This window comes from Dasypus novemcinctus, chromosome 16, assembly GCF_030445035.2.
Source record: "Dasypus novemcinctus isolate mDasNov1 chromosome 16, mDasNov1.1.hap2, whole genome shotgun sequence".
Taxonomy (NCBI): domain Eukaryota; kingdom Metazoa; phylum Chordata; class Mammalia; order Cingulata; family Dasypodidae; genus Dasypus; species Dasypus novemcinctus.
The window spans coordinates 18681695-18694861 of NC_080688.1; the positions used below are offsets into that span (position 1 = coordinate 18681695).

The following is a 13167-nucleotide window of genomic DNA, read 5'->3' on the forward strand; positions in this document are numbered from 1 at the left end:
AATAGATGAGACCTCCTCAAAATTAAAAGGATAAGAGGAAAAACAATGAGTGAACAATATGAGAATTTTAAACAGAATTACTGGAGTTGAAGACCACAATAACTGAAATGAAAAAATCCATACAGAGTTTCAATAGTGGACTGGACTTGATAGAAGAAAGAATCAGTGATCTTAAAGGCAAGACTATTGAAATATTGAAATGATTCAGGCTGAGAATCAGAAAGAAAAAAGAATTGAAAAAGTGAACAGGGCCAAGAGACCTGTGGGATATGATCAAACATACCAGTATACATATATGGTGGTCTCAGAAGGAAAAGAAAGAAATAGGGAAACCGACTTTGGCCCAGTGGTTAGGGCATCCGTCTACCACATGGGAGGTCCGCGGTTCAAGCCCCGGGCCTCCTTGACCCATGTGGAGCTGGCCCATGCGCAGTGCTGATGCGCGCAAGGAGTGCCGTGCCACACAGGGGTGTCCCCCGCGTAGGGGAGCCCCACGCACAAGGAGTGCACCCATAAGGAGAGCCGCCCAGAGCGAAGGAGGGAGCAGCCTGCCGAGGAATGGCGCCGCCCACACTTCCCGTGCCGCTGACGACAACAGAAGTGGACAAAGAAACAAGACGCAGCAAAAAGACACAGAAAACAGACAACCGGGGGAGGGGAGGGGAATTAAATAAATAAAAATAAATCTTTAAAAAAAAAAAAAAAGAAAGAAAGAAATAGACAGAAGGCCTATTCAAAGAAGTAATGGCAGAAAAATTTCCAATTTAACAAAACACATGAATATGCACATTGAAGGAGCCCAATGAACACCAAAAAGAATAAATTCAAAGATAATCAAGCTGAGACACATAGTAGTGAAACTGTCCAGTCCCAAGGATAAGAAGAGAGTTAGTTCTAAAAATCTACAAGAGAAAAGCAACTAGTTATGTACAAGGGAATCCCAATAAGACTAAGTGCTGATTTCTCATCAGAAAGCATGGAGGCAAGAAGGCAGAGGGATGGAATGTTTAAAGAGCTCAAAGAAAATAACTGCCAACCAAGAATTTTAGCCTGGTGAGAACTTCTTTTAAAAATGAGGTAGATATTAAGATATTCCCAGAAAACCAATGTATATGAGGTGCAGAGGTGCCCAAAGATGTACTTACCAAATCCAATGGATGTGTCATGATGATGGGAACGAGTGTTGTTGGGGGGGCGGAGAGGGGGGGTGGGGGGGTGGGGTTGAATGGGACCTCACATATATATTTTTAATGTAATATTATTACAAAGTCAATAAAAAATAAAAAAATTAATAAAAAAAAAAAAAAAAAAAGATATTCCCAGATAAACAAAGCTGAGAGAGCTCCTCAACACTAAAACTACTGTACAAGCAATGCTAAGGGTTGCTGTTCAGATTGAAAGGAAAGAACACTAGACATTGGATTGAAGCAGGAATAAAGAAATAAAGGCCTCTGGTAAAGGTAACCATATGAGTAAGGTATTTTTTACACAAATCAATTTTATTGATACATATTAATAAAGTATAAATCCATCCAAAGAATACAATCAGTGGTTTTTGGTATGATCACATAGTTGTACACTCATCACTTCAGTCATTATTAGAGCATTTTCATTATTCCAATAATATTAATAATAAACAGACAAAAGAACCTCATCACCTCTCAAGCTCTCTATGCTTCCTCTGCTACACATAGCTATTGTTTCTGTCTCTCCAGTTTATTTGTATTTATATTTTGTAAAAACAGTCTTATATATGCAATATTACCCATATTCATGTTTCACATGAGGTTTCGCTGTGCTATACAGTCCCATCTTACATATTTTAACTTTCCTTCTATTAATATACATGACCTTAGACTTCCTCTTTCAACCACTGCCCACCCATATGTATTAGTCAGCCAAAGTGGTGCTGATGCAAAAATAACAGAAGTCTGTTGGCTTTCATAAAGGGTATTTATTTGGGGTAGGAGACTCCAGCATCAAACTCCAAATCAAAACTCCAACATCAAAGAGGAAAAGCCAGAGGGAGCAGGCAGCACCTGAAAGCCTATGGAACCCAGAAAAGAAAGGAAAAGCCAGGAGAGGTGGCCATGTGCATTGCCATGTGACAGAAGAGCCAAGGACCAAGGATCGCCGGCAGCCAGCCTCAGAGCTCCAGTCTTCTGGAGAAAGCATTGCCCGGATGGTGCCTTGACTTTGGACTTCTCCTAGCCTCAAAACCAAGAGCCAATAAATTCCCATTATTCAAGTCAACCTACTGTATGGCATTTGCATTAGTAACCAGAAAACTAAAGCTTGTTCCAGAAGGGAAAGGAAGGGAGGGGAGGGGAGGGGAGGGGAGGAAAGAAGAAAGAAAAAAGAGCAATTAAAGAGACCATGACGATTAAAGGCAATACATGATCCTAGACAGGATTTACAAGGGAGGAAAGAAGGCCCAAAAGGACATTATTGGAACATATAAATAAATTGGAATATAGATTGTAAGCTTTATTTCACTTAAATTTCTTTAACTTGATAACTACACTTAAGGTGGTTACAAAAGTGAATATCCTTGTTCATAGGAAACATACATGGCAGTATTAAGTGTTCAAGGAGATTGATGTGTCGAGCCACACTCACGTATTCAGAAAATGCATTGATAAGTAGACAGATAGCAGATGAACCAACAGACGGATGGGTTAACACAGTGATAGGCAGATAGACAGAATGATACGTCAAATGTGGCAAAGTGTTAAAATTGGTGGGTGGGGGTGACGGATATAGCTCAAGTGGCTGAACACCTGCTTCCCATTTACTAGGTCCTGGGTTCAATCTCCAGTACCTCCAACAAACAAACAAATGAAAAAATCAACTCTCACTGGGGAGCAGATTTAGCTCAGTGGTTGAGCACCTGCTCTCCATGGACAAGGTCCTGGTTCAATTCCTGGTACTTCCTGGAAAAAACCTGGTGGGTGAATCTAGGTATCTGGGAGATATCTGGGAGACAAGAGTTCTCTGTGTGGGGTTTGTATTATTTTTGTAACTGTCCTGTACATTTGAAAGTATTTCAAAATAAAAAGTTTAAAATAAAATCCTGATCCCGGAGGGCTGAGCGCAGGCAATTCGAAGGCTGTACCTGGCAGGCCTCGCAGGGGCTGCCGGCCCCACACCAGACCGGGTGCACAGCACCCACGCTCCCAGTCACGTCTGCACCCCAGCCCAGGACCCTCCACTCACAGGCCTCCTCCGCAGGGGCCTCGGCTGGATACCAGTACCCATTCTGACTTGGAGCTTTCCACTCCCTCCCCTCGCCTTCCTCCCAACAAGGAAGACCCTCTTGTTCAGGGCTCTCCAGCAGGGAGAGGAACCCCCACTCCATCTGCACAGCACATTGCATCCTCACCCGGTGCAGGTCTGCAGGGAAAATAGGACACTGGGGAGCTGGCGACTCCTTTTGCCTCTTGCCTGCCCTAGAACAGTAAGTGAATAAGTTTGGCTTGATGTCCTAATTGGTCACTCGACACCTGGCAGCTCCACAATATCATAATAAAATAATGCATCTGTCGTATGCACGTCTAGAGCCAGCTACTGCTCCTGACCACAGATAAGTTACCCAGGATTAACAACTTGTTCCAACTTCTAACGGGTATAACACTTGAGGCGGCCAACATTTTCTTCTGATTATAAAAAGAATATGGGGAAATGCATGTGGCTCAGCACACAGAGTGTCCGCCTACCATATAGGAGGTCCAAGGGTTCGATACCCAGGGCCTCCTGGCTCGTGTGGTGAGCTGGCCCACACACAGTGCTGTTGCGCGCAAGGAGTACCAGCCCACGCAAGGATGCCCCTGCAGAAGGGCACCCTCCATGCAAGGAGTGGCCCCCACTCAAAGGAGAGCCACCCCGCGTGAAATCACAGCCCGCCCAGGAGTGGTGCCACACACACACAGAGCTGGCACAGCGAGATGACACAACAAAAGGAGACACAGACCTGCCTGATGAGAATATAAGTGGACACAGAAGAACATACAGCAAATGGACACAGAGAGCAGACAATGGGGGGGGGGGGGAGGAGGTAAGGGAGAGAAAGAAAGAAAGAAATCTTTAAAAAAATGTGTTCAAATATTGGGGGGAAAGGCATATATGAAGAAAACTAAAAGCTTCTCTAGTACACCAACATTCATAGAGTTATTATTCACAACAGCCACAAGGTGGCCAGCAACCCAAGTGTCCACGAGATGAAGAGAGAAACAAAATGTGGTATATCCATACAATGGAGTCGTATTCAGCCATGAACAGGAAGAAAGTTCCAAAACAGGGTACCATAGAGATAAGCCTTGGAGAGAGCATGTTGAGTGAAAGGGCAGATATTGTGTGATTTCATTTGTATGAAATGATTGAATAAGCAAACACATAAACCAGAAAGTAGAATACAGGTTACCAGGGGTGGAAAGGGAAAAGGAGGTGATGGGAAGGTTTTGGAAATGGATGGTGGTGAGGGGAGCACAACTTGTGAGTGTGATTAATTCCAATGAATTGCTTGGGATGGGAAAGTTTGTTGTTTCCACAATAAGAGCAACCATGGAGACAATAACAATTAAATGCAATACATGATCCTGAACTGAATCTAATATTGAAGGAGAAAATGCCCAAAAGGACATTATTGAGACCTATGAAAAAATTGGAGCATAGACCTAAACTTGATATTACAGTTTCATAGTATAGTAAATATCCTTGTTCTTAGAAAATGTACATGGAACTGCTATGTGTTCAAGGAACATGACATATACAATCTACCCTCAAATATTTAGAAAATTGATAGATTGATTATAGAATGATATAGCAAATATGGCAAAATATTAAAATTGGTGGACCTGGGTATCTCAGTGGAGAGAGGGGTATGTTGGAGTGTTCTATATGGGGTTTTGTATATTTTTGCAACTGTCCTGTAAATTTGAAATTACTACAAAATAAAAAATTTAAGGGGCAAAAAAGCATCTGCACATGCTGGTCTACCTTCCTCATCTTACTTCCACACAAGCACCTCGATTTCCTCCAGACACGCCACCTGTGAGTACAGCCATGGCTGCAACAACTACCTCACAGCCGTGGCTGCCACCCCGTCTGAAGAGCCCCCTGAGGGCGCCTGGGTGTCCCACAGCATCCCTCAGTGCTTTCATGCCCCACCCCCATCTGTTCACCAGAGCACTCTGGGTGACAGGGCAGACGCCGTCCTCCTGCGCATTTCCTGCCACCAGAGGCCCAGCCAGACCTGCTGCTGCCCAAGCCTTCTGCATTAGTCAGCACAGGGGGCTGATGCAAAGTACCAGAACTCTATTGTCTTTTATAAAGAGTATTTATTGGGGTAGAAGCTTAGAGTTACCAGGCCCTAAAGAGTCCAACCCCAGTACCACAGGAGGTATTTTCTCACCCTGAGTCATTGGTCACATTTTGGAGCAAGATGGTGGGCAATGTCTGCGAGGGTTCAGTCTTCCTCTTCCTCTCTTGGCTCCGTGGTCCCAGCTGCTTCTAATATCATCTGTAGGCTGGCATAAGGCTCGTCTCTCTCCCAGGGCTGGTTTCTCTCCAGGCTCAGCTGCTCTGTTCTCTCCACAAGGTCAGCTGTAGACTATCAGGCTCTCTCTCTTCCCATGGCCTCTGCAGGGTAGTATCTCTATTCCTCTGTGTTCTTCTTCGTGACTTTATTTCCCAGGGTGTAGCAGTTTGATATGGTTATGAATTCCAAAAATAGATATTGGATTATGTTTGTAATCTGGTCTGTACCTGGGCATGACTGAGTTGTGATTAGAGCTTTGATTGGGCCACATCATTAGGGTGTTGAGTCCCTACCCTTTGCTGTGTGGGAACTCACAGATAAAAGGCATGGCAAAGGACAGAGTTGAGGGTTTTTAATGTTGGAGTTTGATGCTGAAGTCTTAAGCTGGAGCCCCAGGGGTAGAACACAGAGGAATAGAGACGCCTCCTTAGACATGGCAGGAGCCCCAGGGAGAGAGACAGAGCCTTTCACCTGAGAATCTACAGCTGATCTTGTGGAGAAACAGAGAAGCAGGACTCTGGAAGGGAAGAACCCAGGAAGCCTGAACCCTCGCAGACGTCAGCAGCCATCTTGCTCCAACATGTGGACATAGACTTTGGTGAGGGAAGAAAATTATGCTTCATGGCCTGGTATCTGTAAGCTCCTACTCCAAACAAATACCCTTTTTAAAAACCAACCAATTTCTGGTGTTTTGCATCAAAACCCCTTTGGCTGACTAGTACATGGGGCTACAGCATCCAGAGTGCCCAGGTGTGTCTGAACAGTCTCAGACTCAGACGTACAGACACAATGCACACAGAGAGACACTCACACATATACACATACATGCATGCACACAGAGACACCCTCATGCATGCAGAGGCACACACATGTACACACATATGTACACAGAGGCACACACATACACATACACACACGTACTCACAGACACATACAAAGGCACATATACACACACATACTCACAGGCACATATACAGAGAAGCACACATACACACACATACATACTCACAGACACACATATACACAAACACAAAGAGGCACACACGTACTCACAGACACACATACAGAGAAGCACACATACACACACGTACACACATACATACCCACAGACGCTCATACACACATACAGAGAGAGGCACACACATACATGCACAGACACATGGAAATGCTCATGCATATACACATCCACTCAGAGAGGTACACATTAACACAGTCACACATACAGACATAAAAAAGCACAAACATAACAGAGGCACACACATACACACATGCACAGATAAAGGTAGTCACACAAAAATATGTAGACACAGAAACACACATATATACATACAGAGACACATGCATACACACTGACACACATATATACACAGACACACAAGGCACACACATACATACACAGAAATACATACACACAGATGCACATACAAAACATACAGACACGTGCACAGACACAGAGGCACACACAGACATATATATTCACAGACAAATACACATGTACGCATGTACACATATATAATACAGAGGCACAAACATATACATGCATATATACATACATACATGTCGATATGCACATATACATACTGACACACAAAGAGACACACAGGCGCACATGCATATATATGTGCATACATTTCAAAAAATTAAGCTGGATCATACTCAATATTTGGGTGCTTCATCTATGTTTTAGACCTAGCTAATAATGAACACTTTCCTATAACATGAAGCTATTATTAATAATATGGGGAGCGGATGTAGCTCGGTGGTTGAGCCCCTGCTTCCCATGTACAAGGTCCTGGGTTCATTCCCCAGTACCTCCTAAAAAAGCCTATATATATACGACAACCAGTAGCTGCACAATAGGCCACCGTGCAGATGGCTGCATCCAGCCAATCCCCTGTGGCTTATTACTGCAGCATCTTTCAACATATCTAATTTTCCTTAGGAAAAATTCCTAAAAATTGAATTACTAAATCCAATATCCAAGACTTTGAGCATATTGAAGTTTCGTGTTGCATATTTCATATCATTTTAGACATAATGTATTGGCCATTAACTTACTTTATCTCACAAAGCTCTTGACCAAAGGCTTGTTAGCAGCACAGCCCAAAATAGGGCCCAGAACACTGTTTATAAGATTCCCAAATTGAAACAACACAAAGGTCCATCAGCTGGTGGGTAGAGAAACAAAATGCGGTATATCCACATACTACTACTCAACAATAAAGAGGAGCTACTGATACGTGCAACCATGTGGATGAATCTTAAAAGCCTCATGCTGAATTAAACAAGCCAGACACAAAAGACTACATATTGACTGATTTTGTTTACATGAAATTTCTCAAAGCACAAAACTACAGAGACAGAAAGCAGATGAGTGGTTGTTTGGGGCTTAAGGTAGAAGCAGGAATTAATGGCAAATGAACCCAATGGAACTTTTGGAGATAAAGAAAATATTCCAAAATTAGATGTTGGTTGGGACTGTATAACATAGTGAAAGCTCATGTGAAATATGAATGTGGGTAATATTGTATATATAAGACTTTTTACAAAATATGAATAATATATAAGTGGAAACAGAAGAGCAGCTATGTACAGCAGGGGAAGCACAGCGAGCTTGAGAGGTGATGAGGGTTTTTTTGTTTGTTGTTTATTATTATTATTATTGGAATAATGAAAATGTTCAATTAATGACTCAAGTGATGAATGCACAACTATGTGATTACACCAAATACCACTGATTGTACACTTTGGATAGATTTATGCTTTATTAATATGTATCAATAAAATTGCTTTGTTAAAAATATGTATACATAAAATTGGATGTTGGTAATAGGTGCACAACTGTCTACTTTTTGTAAAATTCATCACACCACACACTTAAAAATGTGTGATTTTTATATTAAGTAAATTATACCTCAATAAAGTTGTTTAAAATGTTGGAAAAAAGAGAAAAGAAACAACTGCTTGCTTTGTGAAAAGAGCAAAGATTATCCCCAATTACTTAAAAAGACTATTAAAATACTCCTTCCTTTTCTAACTTCTTACCTGTGGGAGGCTGAGTTTTACTCATATACCTGAACCAAAACATTTCGTTATGAAAGACTGAAAACTGAGGAAGTTATGGATGTTCAGCTGTATTCTCTTAGGCCAGACCTTAGAGACATTAGCAAAATGATAAACCAATGCCATTTTTCTCACTCATTCTGTAGGTCTGGAAGATAGATATTTTTATAAAAAGGTTACTTATGTTATTATAAAACCAATTATTTTTAATGAATTGACACATAATTTTAAAAATTCTAACACGGTAAAAATTGATTTAATTGACCTAAACAAAAACTATTTGAGGTCCCCCGATTTTTTTTTTAAGTGTTAAAAGGTCCTGAGGCTGAAAAGCTTGAAAACTGCTGACCTAAATAAGTAGACTTATTTAGGTTACTGTAGTATGATTTTTAAGGGGACTTATTTAGGTTACTGTAGTATGATTTTTAAGGGGGGCAGGGGGACTTAACGTCCCTTCAATTAGAGAAAGTGTAAGTTGTGACTTATTCATATAATAGAATATTATGCAGCCCTTAAAATGAATCTACATATTTCCACATGGACCAGTTTCAAAAACATACTGTTGAAAGGAAAGGAGAGAAAATCACCAGAGATGTCACTGGCACATATTTTAAAAACAAAAACAACAACAACAATATTACATACTTTTTATGGATACATATACATACATGCAAATGTGTAGTCGACATGCATCTTTGGAACACAAAACTTCAAAAGGCTACCTCCAAAATTAATAAGCTTGCCTGACATTGGGGAGCAAGAGAGAAAGAGAGGAGCAGCATTGGGGCAGGTATAGAGGGAACTTCGCCTTGATCTATAATATTCTATTTCTCTTATTTAAAAATAAAAGGAGAGTCTTTTCCTTGCCCCTGGCTAGACAGGAAGCATGCTGTAGGGCATCCTCCCACTCCAACCCCTCCAAACTCTTATTTCCCTGAAGGAAGGCCTGCTTGCCAGTGCCCCTTCCAGCTGTCTGTTGGAATCAAAGGCATGGAATCACTGTTTAAAAGGTACTCCTGGGAAGCAGACTTGGCCCAGTGGATAGGGCGGCCGTCTACCACGTGGGAGGTCCACGGTTCAGACCCCGGGCCTCCTTGACTGGTGTGGAGCTGGCCCATGCGCAGTGCTGATGCGCGCAAGGAGTGCCGTGCCATGCAGGGGTGTCCCAGCATAGGGGAGCCCTATGCGCAAGGAGTGTGCCCCGTTAGGAGAGCCGCCCAGCGGGAAAGAAAGTGCAGCCTGCCCAGGAATGGCGCCGCACACACGGAGAGCTGACACAACAAGATGACGCAACAAAAGGAAACACAGATTCCCGTGCAGCTGACAACAACAGAAGCGGACAAAGAAGAACACACAGCAAAATAGACACAGAGAACAGACAACCAGGGGGAAGGGAGAGAAATAAATAAAAATAATAAATAAATCTTTAAAAAATAAAATAAAAGGTACTTGAGTCAGGCTTATTGGTCCTGTTTTTATTTATTTTATTTTATTTTTTTAAGATTTATTTTATTTCTCCCCACACCCCTTGTCTGCTCTCTGTGTCCATTCGCCATGTGTTCTTCTGTGTCTGCTTGCACCCTTGGTGGGACCAGGAAACTGCGTCTCTTTTTGTTGTGTCATCTTGCTGTGTCAGCTCTCCGTGTGTGCGGTGCCATTCCTGGGCAGGCTGCACTTTCTTTGTGCTGGGCGGCTCTCCTTACGGGGCGCACTCCTTGCGCATGGGGCTCCCCTATGCAGGGGACACCCCTGCGTGGCATGGCACTCCTTGTGCGCATCAGCACTGCACATGGGCCAGCTCCACATGGGTCAAGGGGACCCGGGGTTTGAACCGCGGACCTCCCATGTGGTAGGTGGATGCTCCATCAGTTGAGCCACGTCAGCTTCCCCTGTGTTTTTAAATATTCCTGGAACTCTCTTAAAGCCTATGCAGCTAACACTGGAATCAGTCCACCTGCTTTTCCAAAGGGGCCTCTGTTTCGGGAGAAGCGCTGAGACGCTCTCCCCGGGCGGGGGTCTAAGGCGCGCGGGCCTAGAAGAGCACTAGGTCAGAGGACACCTCGAGCGCAGATGTTCCTTGCCCTCCAGAGCAAACATGTGACCTTCCAATCAGATATTCACCCGCAGTACAACGAGCGTAGAGAAAGAAAACAAAGTACAGAGAAAGGCAAGTCCAGAATCCCCAAAGCAGGGATCAGGGGTTTCAGCGGCCTGCGCCCGGGGAGACGTCCAGGAGGGCCGCCGGAACCTCGGCTCCCAAATCTTGCCCTGTGGGACAAACACCAGGCCCCCCATCCCACCAGACACCAGCCCCACGCCACTCGGTCTCTAGCCACTCTCTCCTCAGACAGCGGGGTCCAGGTTGTCTAATTCCATTTGGGCCCTTTGTGGGTTTGTTTTTTTTTGGGGGGGGGGGGTGCGCTGGGGGCGCAGGCGCTCAACCACTGAGCTACATCCGCTCCCCTGCCCTTTGCTTTCAAGGTTAAAAATCCGATTTGTCAAATTCCATTTCCACCCGTGGCTTTGGACTCCAAACAGCAAGGGCAGTGGGCAGCTGTGAACTTTTTCTAAAGCATGAGACCCTTTCACGGCCGACCACTGACTGCTGCTCGTCGCCCAGGATTCAGGAACGTCTAGGCCCACTGGACTGAGAGGTAACTGCTCCCCTCCAGGGCCAGGACTGCACCCAGCAGCTCTGTCCTTGGGAGAGCTGAGGCAGGGGTGCCTCAAATCACTTGCTGGCAAGAAGGGGGCTTAGTCGCTCAGGGACCCAAGGCTGTACAAGAATCAATACTAAAATTCGACCCTATCAGGCTTAAAGTTTTCGTTTAAAAAATGATTTCAGATGTTTTAACACCACTTGATAAAATTTTATCATCATGTTACATAAAGAAGCCAAAAGAGAATCCTTTTTAACGCAGTGTTATTTTTTCCCCCAAAACGAAATGCTTCTCTAAGTGAGGTCAGGGAATTTGAAAATCATTGTTCTATAGAAAGAAAGAAACTTCCAGAATGACGCCAGTGCCTCTGTGCAGCGACCATAAGCGGCAGACAGGAGCTGGCGTCTGGGCGGGCTGCGAGGCCGCGGAGCTCGCAGGTGCGCGCAGGACAAAGGTCCCCGGTGCCCGCACGCGTCTCCACGCTCAGCTCCCCGCAGCGCGGGGCACCCCCGGGGACCTTCCGAGCGCACGCTGAGCGTCAGGGTCACCTGCGCCGCAATCTCGGCCGAGGAGGAGCTAAACCAGCACCCCGCCCCCTGCGCCCTCCCCAGGGGAGAGCAGTCTGCGGGCAGGGGCCCCATCTTCTGCGTGTGGGACGCCCCCTGCCAGGCCAGCCTCGGCGTCTGCGCCTTCGTTCGCCTCCCGCGCAGCCCACAGCCCCGCAGGGCCTGCAGCCACAGACCCCCGGGCCTCCACTAAACCCCCCCACACACACACTCCACCCGTTCCCTCCAGGGCACGTAAAGCCGGACGAGAGCTGCTCCCGCGGTCCTCAGGCGCATGCCGGGCTCTCTGCGCCCCCAAGGACCCTCTGCCATTGCGTCTCCGCCCCACCCCCGCCGGGCCCAGGAGTCCCCTCCTCCCCATCACCCGGGCGACCCCTCCTCCTCGTCACCCTGGCAACACCTCCTCCTCCTCATCCGCCGGCCGCCCCCTCCCCTGCAGACCCGGCGCCCTATCCTCCGGATCAGGGCCGGGAGCCCCCTCCCCATCACCAGGCCTGGGCGCTCCCTCCTCCCCATCACCCTGGCGACGTCGGGAGCAGAGGCGGCACTGCCACCTGGTCCTCCCCCCCGGCCCCCAACCCCACGCGGCCGCGCAGCCCCTTCTCCCTCCCCTCCACCCCCAGAAAGTCAAGGCACCCGCTCCAGCTGCCTTTCGGCGCATCCCCTCCATCCCCAAGCCGCGCTCGGGCGCCTTCCCGGGTGCAGGGCAGACCTTGCCCTTTTCGGAGGCCCGAGACCCGCATCTGTCCAGAGACCGGCACCCGGGGCCCCCCTCTCCCACTCACCGGAACACGTGCTCGGCGCTCCAGATCCGCATGGCCGCGCGCCCACGGCCCAGGCCGGGCGCCCGGGGAGGCGCGGGGTGCGGGTGAGAGCGCGCGGCCCGGCTCCGCGCTCCCGGCTCCGGCGCCCGCGCGGCACCGACAGGGCGGGGTCCTCCGGCGCGGTTCATGGGCACGTGACCACCCGCTCGCGGAGCCGACCCGCGGCGCCGGCTAAAAAGAAGGCTGCGGCGAAGTCGGGCTGCGGCAGAAGGATCCCGCAGCGGCCTGCGGGTCCAGAACCGCGCGGAGGTGGCCGGGGCGCACCAGGGGAAATGCGGCGCGGTGAAAGGGATGCCCGCGTTTTCCCAAAGCTCTTTCCAATCATGCGGTTTCTACTGTGGGGGAAGTATAATTAAACACAGCCTCCTGCGAACGAGAAAACCTCTCCACGAGGTAGAAGAGGGGGTAAAAAACCACAGTTTTGTTATTGAATACGCTTTAGACGCGGCTGCCACCGGCCGGGCGGGACTGCGCCAGAGACGCTGCGGGGGCGGAGAGCAAGCTCGCGGTGTCTCGGG

General features: G+C 46.9%; 1 protein-coding gene across 1 annotated transcript in view; it reads right to left on the minus strand.

Moving 5' to 3' along the window:
• Nucleotides 1-12744, minus strand: part of PRELID3A (PRELI domain containing 3A) — a 62018-nt gene extending 49274 nt beyond the window's left edge. The window contains exon 1 of the mRNA XM_058277282.2: nucleotides 12611-12744. Coding sequence (XP_058133265.1) covers nucleotides 12611-12642 — 32 coding nt within the window. The 5' untranslated portion in view covers nucleotides 12643-12744. The remainder of the gene's footprint in view (nucleotides 1-12610) is intronic.
• Between the last annotated feature and the right edge of the window lie 423 nt (nucleotides 12745-13167).